At 38.3% G+C, this 18,763-nt stretch overlaps 1 protein-coding gene across 9 annotated transcripts in view; it reads left to right on the top strand.

Annotated features, from left to right (window-relative positions):
- LOC108665694 (polypyrimidine tract-binding protein 2) overlaps positions 1-18,763 on the top strand; it is a 170,773-nt gene that overhangs the window by 66,831 nt on the left and 85,179 nt on the right. Inside the window, exon 2 of one of the 9 annotated variants that reach the window (XM_047880565.1) lies at positions 7,143-7,300. The exons of 7 other annotated variants lie outside the window; for them this stretch is intronic. In XM_047880565.1, the coding sequence (XP_047736521.1) occupies positions 7,241-7,300 (60 nt within the window). In that variant the 5' untranslated portion in view covers positions 7,143-7,240. Of the gene's footprint in view, positions 1-7,142; positions 7,301-9,546; positions 9,628-18,763 lie in introns of those variants that run through there. One more of the 9 variants, XM_047880566.1, reaches the window with a different exon arrangement.

The raw sequence follows: 18,763 nt of genomic DNA, 5'->3' as shown, positions 1-18,763 counted from the left end.
CCATTCCACTGCCTTTTAATGATATGGCCTGCCGACTAAAATAGCCGTTGAATTTTAATTTTTCCCCAATTTCCGCCAACAAGCCTGACGTAATTTGCAAGAGATTACTCGACGTCCTTGACTAGCGAGCTAAATGCAAATTGTTGAAGCATAACTCTTTTTTTTTGAGTTAACGATGGGTTATTTATGTGCGCTCGCATTAATGCTAGAAGTTACTTGTATGAACTCTGATTTGTGGAGTAAGTTGGTTACTTCGTATAAGAAGTATGAGATTCTTACTGGACTAATTGATTGTTGACACTAAATGTTATAAGCATGGAGCTTAGTGTAATGAGATAGACAGATACTCCATAATCCTCCTAGACAATCTATAAACGTCAGCATGCGGTGCTAAATTTTCTGTATGTGAACTGCGACATCAATGCGCGCGAGATCCAGGAGTGAAAACACTTTCAACTGTTAACACTTGAATTGGCAGCACATTGCAGATGTATTGCCATTGTTGTGGTGTTATGTTTGAATGAGGTATCCTAGTCCGAGATACTGATAGGATGTATTTGAGTGACGCTTCATGGTGCGAGTTATGGTATATTTATAGATGAGATGGTATATTTATATATATTTATAAATTACATGTCCTGTTACGGGTTATACCCGTATGACGCGTCCTGATATGAGCTAATATTTATATATATTTATAATTACATGTCCTGTTACGGGTTATATCCGTATGACGCGTCCTGATATGAGCTAATATTTATATATATTTATAAATTACATGTCCTGGTAAGGGTTATATTCGTATGGTGTGTCCTTGTATGTGCTTTGCTCAAGTGTAGTAACACACGACGGTATCGCTACCGAAGATACCGTAGTTGGCTGCGGTATCTTCACAAGTGAGCTCGAGTTGGTTGATATGTGCTGTTGTGTTGGTGCAGCTAGAAGACGTCTGGGCGCTGTAACAGGATATGACCTCAGTTTTGTAGGAACGCACACCTTGCTCACGGATGCGTAAACTTCTTTGCTTCACACTTGTGTGTAATTAATTTGACCCCCTAAATTAGTGTTTTTCTCATTAGTTTTTTTTATTCTGTAATCGTTCCAAATCTCTACATTTAGCTCGTAGTGATTTCATTTAGTCGCCACTTCCCCTAACTCTTTGGCAATTTCTTGAGACCTTACCTGTGACTTCAAAAATTGTAATTAAAATTACCCGGTATAAATCTGTGAATCTTCAGACCAGATATAACTGGTGATAAGAGTGAAATTGCTGCGAGTAGGGATTACTTTCGCAAATTTATAAATGATAGATTGTGCACTATTTCTACGTATGTCGACGAATACCGATCTGACGAATCCAATAATGCTTAAGATTCGTGGTGGCCGCTGTGAAAACAAAGTTTAGTCTCGTGCGTTCACCGCAGTGTCAGCGTAAAGTGGAGATTGATGCATCCTTTACTGTCCCGAAGTATGAGCATGTGGGAGTCAGATGCACTTTATATGCAGAATTGAGATCATGATCATCATTGGTTCATTTCTATATGCGAATTTATGCTCTAGTAACCATAAGCTCACCCAAGTTTATGACTCATAAACTGATTACTTTGATGACGAAGTTCGTTCGGTTGTTTATTTCCTTTGACTCAATTTATGTAATTCAATTCAATGTTGTTGAATTTATTATTCAATTTATTAAATATTTTCTCATAGGCTTTTAATTCTTTACTGTTTTCGAAGTCTAATCTGCATGTTGTACATCGAACTTGCTTGATGTTGAATCGAAATCTTTTTAGATGATGAAGTTTGTCGGAATAAGGTGTGGGTGCCATATCAGGCGCAGGACTGGTTTGAACAAGATGCCTCGACTTATCAATTATTTCTCCATCAATGGGCATGCTGATCTTCAAAAGAGTTTAGTGAAATAATTTTAAATGTTTGTTGAGGTGCGGACGATGGAACTTCCATGCCTTGAATGAAAAATCAAGCGTTGTGCACGAGCAAAAGCTGCGTTTCGTAAATTCTTGAAAGTTAGGCCTGCTTATTTGCGAGAAATACAAGATGAGGTGTGTCTTGTCATGTTTTCTTTAATATATGCATTAAAAACTCGCATTTCTCCAATCAGAAATTCGTATTATTGAATTAATTTATATCGGCAGGTTGCACTGCATTTTCTAAACGGATGGTCTGTTACTACGGTTGTGAGCAACCTCCTCAGACTCTTCTTCTCTGGTTTCTCATGGTCTTCACAAAAAATGTAACTTATTCGAAATTTATACTTAATTTGTTGTGATTAATGTAATGTATTTCTTTAGTTTATCTGTAAAATTTCTGTATTAATGTATCAATATAGAAACCGTGACAAAATTCCGGTGGGAAAAGATAATTTACATTGAAATTTATATCTACGAAAATAGTTCTAATTCCTTCTTTCTGGATAAAAACGTATAAGAGTTGAATTTTTTAAACTCTTTTTACGTGAATTTTTTTCGTTTACTAAATTGTTGCGTTGCGTGAATTCCATAACTTCTTTCCCATTGCTTACACTATTTTCCATAACTCGACATGCAAGTTTAAAGCGTCGGACGTGAATGTCTTTTGGTCCATTGGCTCTCACCAATTCGGCCGGGTTCTCGTGGTCTATTTTACATAGAAATTATACACCTCGGCGATAAGGGCTTTGCAATCTCAGTCTTGTGAATTTTTGTTCGTGGTTTCCAGCGATTTTTTTAATGGAGTTAGTTTTTTTATAAAGCTCGGTTTCATGAGTAATTCTAATGGTATTCTTATTTCAATTCTATGATTTCATATTGATGGCAAATAAACATACTTATCAGTATCGTGAGATTGAGAACATGCACGGAGTAGCAAGAAATTGTGTTTAATTTCATACTGAACCACATTTCCTTTTCATTTTGAACCACATATCGTCGTGCAAAAGCATTATTCGCATAATCATTCATTTGCAACCCTCTTCTGTATGAAACCCCGATGCCGCAATTGCCGCCCGGGTGTCGAAATATTTCTTCTTTCATTGCCGTAATCCGGAGGTCGCGGCATCGCATGCCTCATTGGCGTTACGATTGCTTGGTCGTTGCTCGGTAAGAACAGCGAGTGAACTCGAGAGGGCTTATTGAATACAATCCTACGCATCAGACTGCGGAATGCACTTGATATCACTGACGTCACCTCCAACAGATAATCAATGATGTTAAGTATGCTAGGCATACTTGGCTATGAAGTGGCTGTGCATTCACGCCTTGCTGGATCGCTCCGGTTTATTCGAGGGAATATACTTTGGCAACAATCGAATTTAATGTACTGTTATATGTTTTGGTTCTGAATGAAAATGTATTTTGTTGAGGTCAGTGATGGATAATAACTACGATTATTTGCAGCTTTTCATAACCGTTATGTATTGAAGAATATATTCTAGACGTCTCGAAACTTCCTGCCACACAATCCGCTATGCAGTCATCATATATGTTGTAATCTACAGCTGCTGCCAATGCTATTTATTTCTCTAGCGCTGCGTTGCCAGAGTTGACAGGTGGTACGCGTCGACTGTCGCCTGCCCAGTTACCGCCTAGCCGCCTGTTGAAACTTCAGCCTCCTCGTCTGCGTCTGCTGTGTTCACATTTCCGCCGCCTAATTCAAGGAACATATCATCGTCTACGGTTGCGTTTCTTGCAATCCTGCTAGCAAAAATTTCTACGTTAACTGATATGCTGCATTTCCGTTATGGCGGTGATTTTGTCCACTATATCTTATAAATTTTTTATTTCCACTTTTGAACCATTGTGCTTTTTTCAGTTTTGACTTTTATATTTTTTTTGTAATCTAAAACTGGGATTGATATGCATTTCCTGTCCTCCTCTTCAAAAGATTGTATTATAATTTATCGACGAACTATCAATTATATTGGTAATTAAAAGTATGTTTGAGTAATACCAACGAATCACGAGAATGTGTTTCCATGGGGTCTGTATTATGACACGCAAATGAAAATAATTGTAATTATGAAGTTTCCGTCGATTTTATGTTTTTACAAGCAATAAAAACGGACGGAGAATATTTTCCTATCGTTTGTTTATTCCAGTAGTACGACGACTTGTTGCTAATCTGCAGTGATATTTTGAAAATAGTGCATTTTAAATTGTATTTGCTTTTAGTACGCAAATATTAATGTTCTTCGCAGTTTTTATATTCTCCCTGCGTATTCAGATATGAGCGAAACCCTTCGTTTCTGCTGATTCATGTAAGTAATAAAACGGAATATTTAATTTACCATGTAGGTACATATCAATGAATATAAAATATAACCTAGTGGCATTCACTCCCGTTTGTCTTAAAACTTTCTGACGCGTTTAGTTTCATGTGGAATTAACTCCTGAATTTCTGTAGTTTTGTGTTGTAAGTTCTGATGCGGAATTTTCTCCTGAATTTGTGTAGTTTTGTGTTGTAGTTCTGGCAAAAGTGTTCCGGGTGAACGGCAGTGCCCGGTTGTCGTGCTACAACGCACTTGGAGGTCGCAAATAAGCACATGTTGCTACCACTACTGATCGACACGCTCGTGAAAGCGGCGGGTCGAATATTTAACGCCTTCCGCCATCGAAGGTCGAACGTAACACGATGAATGACGTCGACCTCATTCTAAACATGATCATAATGGCCAAAATTTGAGTAAAGAACAGCCCTGCTGTTCAAATAAATTGCCGTAGTCATTGGAAGTAACGCCGCGATAAAGGCGTGCTTAGCATATCATTCGTCAAGTTGGCAAGGTGCTTTTTATCTTTAGATTTTATAGGCTTTTCGAAGAGTTGAAAATTATTAGATTTTTAAACATCATATTTTTCTTATAAAATCTTTTAAACCTGAGGTCTTATCCACTTTTTCTTGCGGAAACACTGCTATGTATTTAAACTAACAGCCAGGGCAGCACGTGCATCGCTAAATTATTACCTCGCACACAATGTATAGTTGGTTCTCGATAAGACACAAATAATTTATGCAGCCTATTCACGACTTGCTCTGTATAACTCGTGTCTAATTTTTGACTTCCTTCATGCACGTTTTGGGCTCGTTGAAGTGTTATCTGGATCGCAACGGAGTAGTACAATAGGGTTTGTGATGATAAATCATCCCTCACCTTGCGTAAAATTCATGCGTTTTCATGCTTTGAGAGGTCAATGTGTGACCGTATCGTGGGTCATACAACGTGTGGGCGATGAGGTCACTTGAGTTCGTCTCTTTCAGTTGTTCAATCTCGAAGGACATTATTAGAACTCGGTAAATGGATTACAACTCGGTATTATTAAATTACTCGGTAAATGGAGTAGAACATTATTCGGTAGAACTCGGAAAATGGAATAAGAATTCAACTATCTACATACACCTCAGTGTTGAGCAAAGAACTATTGTGTTGTTTCGTTGCTCCATCTTTCATTTGAATTCATCTTGCTCGTAAGAAAGTTCGCATGAACTGCTTTATGTGCTGCTTTGACGTTTTATTTATATGTTTCGGGCGCGTTAGATGTCGGGATCAATGTTGATGACAATAGTACCTTTTTAATTGTTTCCTGCCCTGCCCACCTTCTCAGTTATAAAGTAGGTGAAAGATTTCGGTGAATCTTCGCCGAAATTTTTTAAGTTCGCAACCAATTTTCGCCGCAAATATATATTTTGTTTAATTCGCAATCAATTTTAGCCGCAAACGGTAGTCAGCGCCTTGCGTTTTCTTAGAACGACGATGTATTATGCGTTCTCTCTCTAAGGAAGGACTTTTTGATAAATTTGTAGGAATAATATAAAATGAAATGTAACGTGTCTGATTTTTTCTATAATAATTGAAAAGACTGTTAATTCTCAGATATTTCGCTACATAGCCAAAATTGCAAGACGTCTGAACGACGAGCCGTCTGAAGCCTTATCTAGTTGGGGCTGTAGGAGTCCAATTATGTCAATGCATCCATTTAATTTTACATTAACCGATGACCTCACTGTTCCATGTTAAAATAAGTAAAATGAAAATATGTACAAGTTAAGTTAGTTAATTGTTCGGTTATGACGTTATTGTGTTTTTTGGTCTTGCTTGTCAAATTTAAATATATAGAGTGACTCATGTCGGGTTTTCTTTTGTTGCAGGTAAGCACGCGCGTTATCAGTGAGTTCGCTGCTCATCAGCCCTTTCTCTCTTTAACTTGGTCTTTCATTTATGCGTCTGACGTTGTTCTCTTTGTTATTGCCTTCTCTACCTGCTTTTTCGCACATATTTCTTGTCCGCACTACTGTTGAACACACGATTCACTATCCGTTCACTTCGTTACTGTGGCTTTTGTATCATCAATTTTCTACTTGATTAAACCGTTCATGCACTTTCACTCAACTGCCTACTTTTCTTCTGTATCTGCTTTTTTATGCGCTCGCTTGATTTTTCGATCACTCTACGTTTCTTTCAGAACTCTTGTCATATTTCACTCGCTTTCCAGGAACTTTTCTCTTACTGGAGTGCGTCTTATATAAGCTCGTTTTGTTATCGGGCAACGGTGCTGCCATCTTACAACCGACGCAGGTTGAGACGCTCTGTTGCTCTCTTTTTTTTTTATTACATTAATTTGAAACTTGGTCTTTGATAGGCTTCATTACAGTTCTTACTGACACACAGTTGGCTTCTTTCTAAAGATTATGGTAAATAAATTTACAATTTTATTCATGTAATACTTTTTTTCTCGTTCTTCACCCTAAAATGTATTTGCGAAGCATATAATACCTCAACGTAATTTTTTTTGCTGATTTTTGAAGTAATAAAGTGGATGTGGTTGGCTAACTCTCAACTTACGTGCTTTACTCACACGATAAAGAACAAATTTCTAAATTCTTCGCTCCTAAATTTTTCATAACTAGGCGCGGAATCTCTTTTTTAAGCACTTCAGAACACACTCGTCGTTACTTCTTTGATAGGCATTTCCTTGCCAATTACAGGTTTTATTTTATCGTGTATATTGAATAATATACTATAATTTCTTAATTATATACCAAAATTTCTTCACTGTAACGTCCATTAGCCATTTTAGAAATCCCACAAACATTTTTTCACAACTTGAAGTGAGCACAATCGGAGTTTAGCAGTTCTCAAATTATCATAGGTGGTGTGAAGTAGACTGGCATCGACTCTACAAGGTGTCCCTTGCCGGTGTTCTTGTGAAGCTGTGGTTACTGTATCGCTTTTTGCCAATAGTCAAACATGAAGCGTCCCTTCGGATGTGATGCGTCAACTTCTAATTTTTATGCAAGAGACATGAAGGTGAGCGAACTGCAACCCTAAATCCAACTCAATCGATTCCTAATGCTTTCCTAATTTGTGTTTGTTAAACTGTGTGTAAGTGACCTTGAATCACGTTTTTTACATTCTTGTTCAATTCATTAGTTTGATTTCGTTTATAGTTTTTGTAGATGCTCTATTTTTTCTCGCTTTTTCTTCGCTTAACTTATTTTTTCACGCGATTTCTCGCTGGCGTGCATGCGTGCCGAATTTTTCGTTTTCAATATTTCATTTTATGTTCTAAGACATTTTGTTAATTAGTTCAATTTGAAGTATTAATTGGCTTGCTTGTGTACCTTGGATGATCGTCATCGATAAACTCATCAAGCGTGTTAATTTATTTCTTTAACATATTTTCCTCTTATTTTTGATAATTATCTACTCTAGTCATGGCATTATTTTTATCTCTCATCGCGACTTTCGCTCGCTTAAGGTCATCACGAAAGCGAGGCACCGAAGTTGGCCAAACGATGTTAGAATTTAGGCTCCACTATCGACATCGGCCAGCAACTCGTCGTTTATGGGCGAAGTTTGGTGGAGCTAAATGACTTGTTTGTATCGATGTCTATCATACTTTTGGCCATTTCACAGCTATGAATCATAAAATGCAGTTTCTGTCATAAGCTCGCTGTACCGTTCCGAGAAAATCTTACGGATCTTTACGCTTAGATTAAAATCTCGTGCCGGTGTCATCTTTAGTCTAGTGATGCTGTCTCTGGAACAGTTACTTAATTTCCGAATTTTTACAATGCGGAATGGCTCATTCTATGCCTCACTTTTATTTCTGTGAATGATCGAAAATTCCATGATCAGAACTGGCTTTACTTTCAAGTATGATTCGTCTATGTCCCGTTATATTACATCGGTAACAGAGAGCCCACTAACGAATCTTCCATGATACTCGGGGCTGGTATTAAGCTCCGATAAGTTACGTGTTTCAAAGCCAGCCTTGCTATATTTTTAATAGCAGAAAACTCAATGAAATCTTTTTATATGCTCCTTATGCGTTTTTTTGTGAGTGGTTCAAACTTGGACTCGATATTATGCGCCCCATGATCTAAAACTAAACCAAGCCTGTAGTGTATCTATAGCTTCACTTTAAGGTTGCATCCATTCTTGGCATTCCCATTCTCTTTTATTTCACGACTTTCTTTTGCAACGTCATTATTTTGCTGTGATTGCTGCCACTCTCACTGATGACAGCAGTGACAGCAAATGTACGCGTGAGCGGCACCGAACACCGCTGATGACAGCAGTGACAGCACATGTACTCGTGAGCGGCTCCGAACACCGCTGATGACAGCAGTGACAGCACATGTACTCGTGAGCGGCACCGAACACCGCTGATGACAGCAGTGACAGCACATGTACGCGTGAGCGGCACCGAACATCGCTGATGACAGCAGTGACAGCACATGTACGCGTGAGCGGCACCGAACACCGCTGATGACAACACGTGTATTCGTCGTGAGCGGCAGTGCCTAGAAGCAAAAACTGCATTGACAGCTATGGGGAAAAACTTCAGTGACAGCCTTAATTATAAACAGCAGTCTCAGCCTGTGTTCTAGGTGTGAGCGGTGGCTAATAGGAGCAATGACTGCACTGAGAGCCCGTAGCCTCGCTATGAGCAGCACCAAACCGTTTCACCGCTGGATGAAGTCTGACCTCTACACTCCTCATAGTAACGGTCCGACTCGTCTTCCTTTTTTTACGTCTCTGCTTGCAGCGAACGTGCGAGGTTGCGCTTACCGGTTCCAAGTTCCGTAAATGCCGAGGTTGCAAAGCTCTTTGTTGTCTTTCTTGAAAGCGAAGAGGGACTTAATATATATTCACCCGAAATAAATCGTACTATTTGATATGAGTAATTATTTTGTGGTTTTCAGGACATGGAATTCTTTACAGAAATCGTTCTCCATTTGGAGATTGATTAATAAATTATAAGGAAAATTTGACAAAACACAATGGCATGTTCTCCTTTGCTAATGCATGTGATGTGAAAATTCTTACCGTGACTTGTTGCCGAATTATTCCCTTGAATATTTCCTCAGATTTTCTTTTTCGTGAAGTAAGAGAAGTGCCTTTCTTTAGAGGAGGAGGGGAAACAATAGATTGAACAGGCGGCTTTGTTGTGCGTTTTAAAATAGTTTCCCTATGCTTCCATTTTCTTCTGCGCGTCACGTTTTCTATTCTCCGTTGATTCGCTGAGGTGTTGTCAGTCGATGCTGTACTAGTGAGTGGTAGGGTGTGAACGTGCGCGCCAAACTTTGTTATTAAACTAAACTCAGCTGATCCATTCTATCTCTGTGATTGTAAGTATGTGTGTGTGTGTAATGCAATTTGCTCATTCTACTTTGTTTCGTTGTGGGTCGCCCCGTCGTGTTGAGCTTGCGAAGGAAAATAGGTACCACGTGTTAACGACAACGGCGTCCGCGTCACTGCGAAAGCCTGTATTTTCAATGGAGGCAGCTCATGTGTTATTAATTGAAAAGTCCCATGAACGATTAAATTGTTATAGTTACGAGTTCTAACTTATAGGGTCAGATTTGATACACATGGAGAGGTTTCCCGGTTATTACTTAAAGTGTTCCAAATCAGCACTGATATTTGTTAGGTGCAAACGCTTCTGTGTTATTTTCGTCAATTAGATTGTCAGTGTCGTTCCTTCGTCTTGTATTTCCACGAATTCGTAAGTTTGTGCGTGTCGTTTCTTGTAATTTTAATATGTCTGATATTCCGATGGGAAAGTTTGCAGACTGCTTTCTCTAGTGACATAGAACTTGCTGTGGTGTCCAGACTGCTTTCTCGTGACTAGGCTAACCGTGATGGTGTTGTAACTTACGATAGGAACGTCAGTGCATATTTCATTCAGGTATAACTACTTCCATTCAGTATAACTATTTTTTACGATGGGCAAGTAAAATGCTTTTGTCTCGTGAATTTTGTTCTATTATCTTGCTTCTCAGTCGTTGTTGTTTTTCAGCTTTCTCTGTTTTATGGGTTTTTATAGATAAAGTGAAAGTTCGTATTAATATCATACTCACGGGAACATTATTCATGTAGTAATATTTCTTCTGTAATCTTCTAGAGCAAAGTTCAATTTTATGTTAAACTTTAAATGCTGCCAAAGCCAAATTGAAGAAATTTTTGTCGTTTCGTCTTTATTTCTCCAAAAAATCGTGTTGTGCAATTAGCCCATTTGGTGTTTTACATAAGAACTTCTGTAGATCATTTAACATTTGTGGTTATTGTCTTCTGTTGGAGATAGTAATAATACCGAGATAACTGTTGCAGACTTGTCCAAATATGTCTGTCTTTTTGCAAATTCTTATTCGAGCCTTTAATTCCAGGCCCTGTCATTCTTTAAACTGTCAAAAGTCCTAAATGGCACAGACGCACAGTAAATGGGAAGCAAGCTAATACCTATGTACTTCGTTTCTAATGCGCAGTACGTACATATTTGTTGTGATGTATTGGTTTCTACGTAGTATTGATCCTTGAATAATAATTTGATTTATGGGATTTTTTCGTGCTGGTGTCATTGTTTGTAAAAGTACAAATGTCTTCTTGTCTTAATATTGATAAAAATATTAATATATTAAAATATTAATATATATAATATATATTAATTTTATCAATAATATTATTGATAAAATGTCTTAATATTCTTATGTCCTCGCATATTGTAGTACGTTATACGCTTTATAAATCAGATCTATTTACATTTGTTTGTCCAGTTTTTGCTTTCAATTTTTTTCATTCGTTACCTTACCCTGTTTATATAAGTTTGTAAATAAATTCTTTATTATTCAGTATGATCGGCAAAGTTTGCAAGAAAACTGGAGGCATTCAACAATTGCAAGAAGTTGAAAGCAAAATGGTGCTGGGTTCTCATTGAATAGGTTATGTGGTACGTCTTTATTCTAAACAACAATATATCTACACGTTTACTCACTAGTGTCGTTACTACTACGTTGTGTAAAATACTATACTTCTATTAAATTTAACTCCATTGACATCTAATGTCACTTTGGTGTTCTAGCGATTATTGTTCAAAAGTAGAAGAAAGAAAATGGTGTAATATTGTCCGCGTAAAGACAGCATTTTGCGACAAGTTTTTCATTCTGATATTTTTGCCTGCCTTGTTTATCGTGTAGATTATCGCAAATATTTTTAATAAGCCGTTGCTCATGTCAATGTGAAACTATATTATTCTGAACAGGCTGCGTTCTCCTTTGCTCGTGTTGTCATTCCGCACGAAAATCTTTTCTCGGACTGAACTAAAATATTGAATAGCCTAGAATATCTTAATAATAAAATTGTACTTTTTCCTGCACGTTATTCGCTGCTTCTCAACTACTTCAACAGTTGCGCCAGAACCATTGCACGTTATAGTTCGTTGAACTGATATGCAAGGTTTTTATGATCATTGCTCAAACCGCAGTCAACGATGCGCAGAGCTTGCATACTAACCTGTTCAGCTTGATGTCAATGATTTGTTTTAATGATTTCGCTTTTTATGGTTGTGTGTTGAATTATTATGGTGCATACATTTCTTATTTGGTTCTCGGGCGTTGTTAGATCATGCGTGTCCTAATTGTGCAGGGTCACTTTTGTTATTTTATTTTTATATGTTTTTAGTTGATCAACTGGGCTCAGTGATTTGTATGTAAAATTCTAAAGCGTTTGCAGTAACTATCCATACTGTTTTGCACGAAATTTCTTATTAGTGAAACATATTTTTTACACGAAAATTGCGCGAATTGGGACAAATGCAGTAAAAAAAACTTTGGTTGCCGGCGAGTTAGAGGGACATCTAGTGGTTTCAATTATTCTCCTAATTTTCTGTAAAGGATCAAAAACTTCTGTATTGCGTCGAATTCACATGATCAAATATGGTGTCATTAAAGACTGGGTTCATTGGTATTTTGATTGCTTTGAACGTATCCAGCGCGAGAAATCTTTCATGATGACCGCTTCAATTTAACCTTTGTTTCGTTTCTCTTGCTGGGATCTGTCTCTTGTATTGTGCTCCCTGCTCTACCTGCTGCTCTGGAATGTAACCGGCGTCGCTTCCAGTTTTGTCGAACGTCCTCCTCGCCGGACAGACCGTTTCTAAATAATGGAATTCTTGATAGATCCAACGTTCTGGCACAAGGCTCATTTTTTTATTGCGAATACTGCTTACAAGGATCTGCAGTTATAAATTAATGAAAAGATGAAATTACTAAAATTTTACTTGGTATTTTTCACGTGTATCATTTACGCAAACGTTCCTACTTACTTCAAAGAAACTATGCATTTGCAATAAAAGAAAATCGCACCTATATATCATCAACCCTCAAAGCTAACATTCGTTTACATACCAATTAGATCTTTTGCATCCTTTAACGAAACACTTCCTTGAAGCCGATTTCTCGTTTTTGGGACCGCCGTCAAACTCAGTGCTGTGTCTTGATAATTATTGGTTATTTTTAAAGCACTTTTTCGTCTTTGAACGAAACTTATCACAGTGAGATTCGATCTTGAGCTCATGCTTAACTTTACAAAATGACACATCGCTAATGCTCATTCTTCGCTGTTCGAACATACAACGATAGTTTGTTTGTATGAAAACACCGGTTCCACTCTATCGTCTTTCATTAAAGTGCCTCCAAATTAATATCTTGGTTGACTTCGATTTTGGCGGTGCCTTATATATGAGTTTGTTGATCAATTAGGAATCGACACGGTGCAGACACGTTATTTTATTTCCTCCTATTCCCAGGGATATTTTTAAGTACGCTCTCAGAACGCGTTCAGGGATTTGCTTAATGACCCAACTCAAGTCGTTAAAATTTCGGGTGTCTGATACTTTGTTTCTAAGCTTTTAGCCTTGCCTCTCAAAAATAGATCGTGAGACTGTGTATCAAACCTTTGAAAATGTATTCCAAGTATTTCTTCCAGGCATTTTTGTGGCGGATAAGCCGGTCCTTCCATGCTTGACCTGGACCTTTGTATTGAATATGCCTATTCGTAGATTTAGTAAAAATGCTTGATTCTTGCAAATTTGATTTGTTGCATGCAATAATTTTCGTTTTTTTTGTGGAATTGTGCTACGTACGTTAATATTGGTTTAAAACTTCCAAAGATTGAATTTTTATTGGTGTTTGCTTTTAGACGTTTGGTTTTACAACGACTTTCTCTATTTTATACTACTTGATTTTCCATGAGCCCTATAGTATGTATATTGAGCTGGTCCAAATGATCTCGACCCTGTTGAGTCACCAGTGAGCCACTCAATGTAAGGTTTTAATGGTCCTTTCAATGATGTTGTGCATCCTCGGATGACCATTGAATGAAAGTGCATAATGTCTGTACGGCCGAGACAATTGTCACGCTCAGCCATTGCTTCCTTGACAATCACGGCCGCAATGCTGCTTCTCACCTGAGTGAGAGTGATAACTAAAAGGTCATTTTAGCATCTAAGGCTTCGCGTTCTCTGTTTCTGTTTCATTAACTACTCCGTATTTCAGTGGGCAATGGGCTTTGTATTGTGAGGGCAGTGGGCTCTGTACTATGAGGGCATAGCCCCCTGTGGTCGGTTTAAAATATTTGAAGTATCTTATTTGTGGTTCAAGAGAAGAGAATTAAATACTATTATAGATAAATTCCTTAATATCTCTCTTGTTTGTTCTGAAATGTTTAGTTATCCAGTTTATGTTTAAATGTTGGTCACGTGATAGAGGTTAGTGCTTCTGCAGACGAACAAGCTCTATTGTAGATGACTAGCTGTGTTTTTCCGCACCGAATGCCGTTGTGTGGATTAACGGGGGTCGAAAATTGAAGAATCGGCTTCCATTCATAGATAAGATATAATGGAAAATTTTCAGTGTCCAGTTTTAGCGCTGTCGAAAATCACCTCAATTAAACTGCGTTTTAAATCTAAATCTTTGTTTTATGAGTATTTTAAAGTTTTTATTTTTAAGACTCTAGTCTCTTCATATCCATTTGCACTTTTACCGATCAATTTGCAAATCAACTACACATATTTTCCGGTCGAATTTATTCTCGAATCTTCTGTAAAACAATGCTTCTGAAATTTTGTTTCTGTTTGATTGGGAATTCAAATCTCTAAAGTTATTGATTGGCAAGCTACCTATATCTTCATTATTCTCAACACGTATCTACATAGTTGATTGAATCGATACCCGACTCTCATACCTGGCTAAATTATTCAGACACAATTTTAAAAATACATTTTCGCTCTTGATTATATCTAAATTTAATTTGATATCTAAACTAAATTTAAATAAGAAATCCCAGTCAGAAATCGCCGCAGTCTGGAAGCCAGCCGCGGGTGAACTTGCCTGCGCCAACGCTCGCCCCAGCGCAACGCCAGGGTGATCAACAGCGCAGGAATGTCCACAGCAGCGCAATATTGTGGCAGCGCTTCTCGGCCTAGAAAGGGCCTGCTGCCGCAGTCAGTCTGTCCTACCGCGAGCGACCAGGCCGGCAGGCACTGCCAGCTTCCGCGCTATCGCGAAGGTGGTTGCCGCGATTGGCGGGACCGTTGCGCAAAATTCCCGCAGGCCAGAGGTGGCCGAACGTGAATTTCGACCCAAAAAAAAAATCCCTACGCCCTCCACTATATATATCAAGCAGCTCTTCTCTCCAAGAACCTAAACCTCCTGAATATCTATGTTTTCAATCTTAATTTGTTGTTTCTGATGTTATTCTCAATTTCATGCAAAAATAACTAGACTATATTTTGGGAAAGTTGAAAGTTTAAATTCCCATGAGTCAGCTTATTTAAATTTTATTCTTCAAAAATTGATTTCAAATGAAGCTTGGTCCAAGTAGCTGCTTTAACGAAATTGCAATATCGTCTACCTACTTGAATTGTTGATTCACTGCAAAAAAGTAGTACTTCATTCGCTACTTTTCCATCTGGTAAGCTTTCTGGAATTATTCGCATTATTCTTCTTGAATATTCCGCGTTATTCTTCTTCGCGGAAGAAGAAAAATTCGCGTCATTTTTTCTTGAATACGGTATTCCACTCATTGTACATTTATTTTATTGAATCGACTACCAATTATTCCAGAAATGATCTCTAGATTGAACTGCAGCGTTGGATACATGCACAACAGATCGATGATTAATTTTATGTTTCTGTCAGCTTTTTACGGCTTTTTCGTAACTGTCTTATTTCTGCCAGGCCTCTGATATGATGCGTTCTTCTTCGAACTGCACACCTTCCTTTGTTATCAGTGTTGTTCATATAGTTAGTTTTGAGCATTTGATCCCTTACGTTTTTCCATGCTCACATAGGTGATTACATTTTTTCTATTTGGACATGATCTTCAATTCATCTTACGATGCAAGCTGTGAGAACAAACGTGGTGGAAATTCTTGCGTGTGTTATTAGTGCAGCAGCTGCTCGACAGCAGACGGGTTCGTACATGGCGCGGTTGCTGACCTATTCTCCTTGCCTCACCTTGGTAACTACTTCCCGTGACTTGGAGTTCTCCGTCTCATCGCTGCTTGTCGCCAGTCTCACACTCTCCAAACTCTGTTATAATTTCTTTATCTATTGTTTCTACTGTCTCCGCAAGAGGAACTATTTACATTGTTTTTGATGCCTAGGCGAAAAACATTGGAGTTTTCCTCGTTGCAGCAGTATGCGATAGTACGCATTGTAACGCATTGGTCATTCTTTATTATTTTATATATTTTTATTCACCGGTCATTTTAACTTTGATTTGAGAAACACGTTCTTCGAGGCATCTGCGGATAATTACGTTCATGTTGGAGAGCGAACAATCACAGGATACCGGTCCAGAGACCTCGTATGAGAGAGTGGTTGCGGCAAGGTATTTGCTTTCTTCGCCATCACCCTATCCTCAACGACCCCTTCTTTCCCACCGTCTGCCGTCGTCGTCATTCCCTCCCTTTTGGTTCTCACCTCCGAAGAATGCGCTCTATCTGGCTCGTTCGTCCGGGCTAACGTTTCTTGCTTAATACGTTGCAATCGTTGCTTCGCTGTTCAGATGTTTACAATGCATGGGTAGTCGTTGGTCGAAGGCCGTTGATTGGTGTATGAATTATGTGATAGAAGAATTGATCTGACCGTGATTGATTCAAGTAAGATTCCTCTTGCTGTTGTATCTTTAGGTGTAAACATGACCAAAACAGTGAACAGTGTCATTGATTGCGATCTAATGATATTTATTCGTGCTTTACGATTTAGAACCAATATTCTCATTTTCATCGATCAAAGTTAGTAGTAAGAAGAAGTACTGCGATCTGGCAGCAAATAGTTATGCCTCTTACGTTGGTTGCAAATTAATCATATTTTACCTGAGATTATCCACCGTAATATTTTCATGCGATTGTTCAGCAGTTACAGTTGACTTACCTCAAATGTTTTAATCTGCCGTCAATCAAGGTCGACAAGGAGTTGGAGAACATGCTACTGATTTGAATTGCGAACGAAAGAGTTTTTTTTAAATACAAAGTGAAGGACGGCATCAGATTGCAAAATTCGTGTTGTTAAATTACACGAGTCTTCTCAGTTGGTCGGCTTTGAGTTAATTTTAGCGAATACATACAATGGATAAAACGTAAATGGTTGTGGCAATGAAAATTAAAAGTATTAAATACTAAAAACGAAAACATATGACGCTAATAAAGAAAATGATTTTTTTTCTCAAAGGTATAACAATGTCAAAGGTTATCTTAACATATCTCTGCATAGATAAAGAAGGTATGAACTGCATGCTCTGAAATATCTATTCGTAATTAATGTGTAATTAGGTGAGTTTTTTCAGATCTATTCTGTCCAGACTTTAATCTTCATCATTGAAAAATTCAGGTTCACTTGAATTGTTTGGAAATAAAATTATTCCTGAGTAATGAAATAAATTCTGGTTTTGTGATGCCTTCATTCGATGTTACGTGAACCAGTGTAGGTTTTCTCTAAAGACGCTACCGCAAGCTGAGTGGAGGCCATGTTGGAGTGTTAAACCGCCACGTTCTCTTGAGCGACAAACCATGTTGTGCATACTGCCCTGCGAGGTCCATCTCGAACAGAGATGTTTCTTGCTGGTCCTGGCCATTGTGTTTGTTTTGCGAAAGGACTGTTTTCTGTAAGAAAGGCTTAACTAAGCTTCCGATTTCATGGGAGATGCATTGAAGAAAATTACCCAAATATTTGACGTGGAATTATTGAAAAACTCGTCGAAATGTTGGCCTGTTTGTTCGCAATTTCTGAAAGTTATCTACGTAAATGACATAGTCAATACAGCTGAGTTTTCGTAGAGCATGATTTCATTTTTATTATGAAAAGGTTCTATAGTCTCTTCTACTTTGACGTGCATTGTCTATCTGGCTTGATCAAGCATCCCTCTTTTTGGGAACATTTTCAGTCGGTTGAATTGGCTGTCGTTCTTTCGATCAAAGTAATCACATTGCCTTAATTCTGTGCTGCTAGACGTGAGATCGGCCGCCATACAACGCTCCTATGTCTTGTCAATCTATGGAGCGCTGCCAATCGGGCGCATCAATTTGCTTAGGGCAATATTGAAGCGGTAACGCTGTTTTTCCTCAATAGTGCCGCAAGTGTTGTTAGCCACGTACACTTTTTTTTAGCTAGGTTTAGATTGGCACCAGAGACTTAACTTTTACGATTGGCACGGAACTCAACGAGATAAGTCAGCAAACTTTGGCTAACATTTAAAATTAATGGAACGAATGACAGTACAACGCATGTCAATGATGGTTTTGTATGTTCATGAATATTTTTCTTATATTCGCCAATTGAAACCAAGTTCAACGATTTTCTGTACGCTCAAAAGGTATGTGGCTAATAGGCCACGTCGATAAAATCTATGGGCCGCGAAGCGAATGTTATTTACTTGTGCATATTAAAAATTCTAAACGAGCTCTTCGCCTTCTTGGCACTTAAAACATTAAAATTAAACATAACTCAATAACACATCTACCTCTTTCTCTCCAAGTCGATTTTCGTGCATTTATTTGACGACTTCCTCGGCGGCTCGGAAATTTGACGAGCTGCACAAGGCCTGCCGAGAATATTGACGGCCTGTTAGTGTTGCATCTCGAGCGCTGCCTCGATTGCCTCGTTATTGCTTTTGCTGAAGGGATTACCGCCTCGTCTTTCGGGAAACAAGTGACGGGCGCGTCTCCAAGCGGCCCCCTGCCTTCAAACTATCACAATTTTGTCCCAGCTTTTCCCGAAAAGGTTATTCGTTAGATTACCTGACACGGGATTTTGTACCACAGACTCCCCTTGCTGGTGAAGGTTTCTGGGCCAGGTTAGAAGGCAAGCACCTGTTGCGCTCATTTTTTTTAGGAGGTGAAAAGAAGTTGGCCAAAATCAACTATAGATTTATTGCCGACAATTGAGATTATTTCTGACCTTTTTTACTTCGAATTTACAGGTTTAT

This window comes from Hyalella azteca, unplaced genomic scaffold, assembly GCF_000764305.2.
Source record: "Hyalella azteca isolate HAZT.00-mixed unplaced genomic scaffold, Hazt_2.0.2 contig5580, whole genome shotgun sequence".
Classification (NCBI taxonomy): domain Eukaryota; kingdom Metazoa; phylum Arthropoda; class Malacostraca; order Amphipoda; family Hyalellidae; genus Hyalella; species Hyalella azteca.
This window is presented reverse-complemented; position numbering and strand designations above follow the sequence as displayed.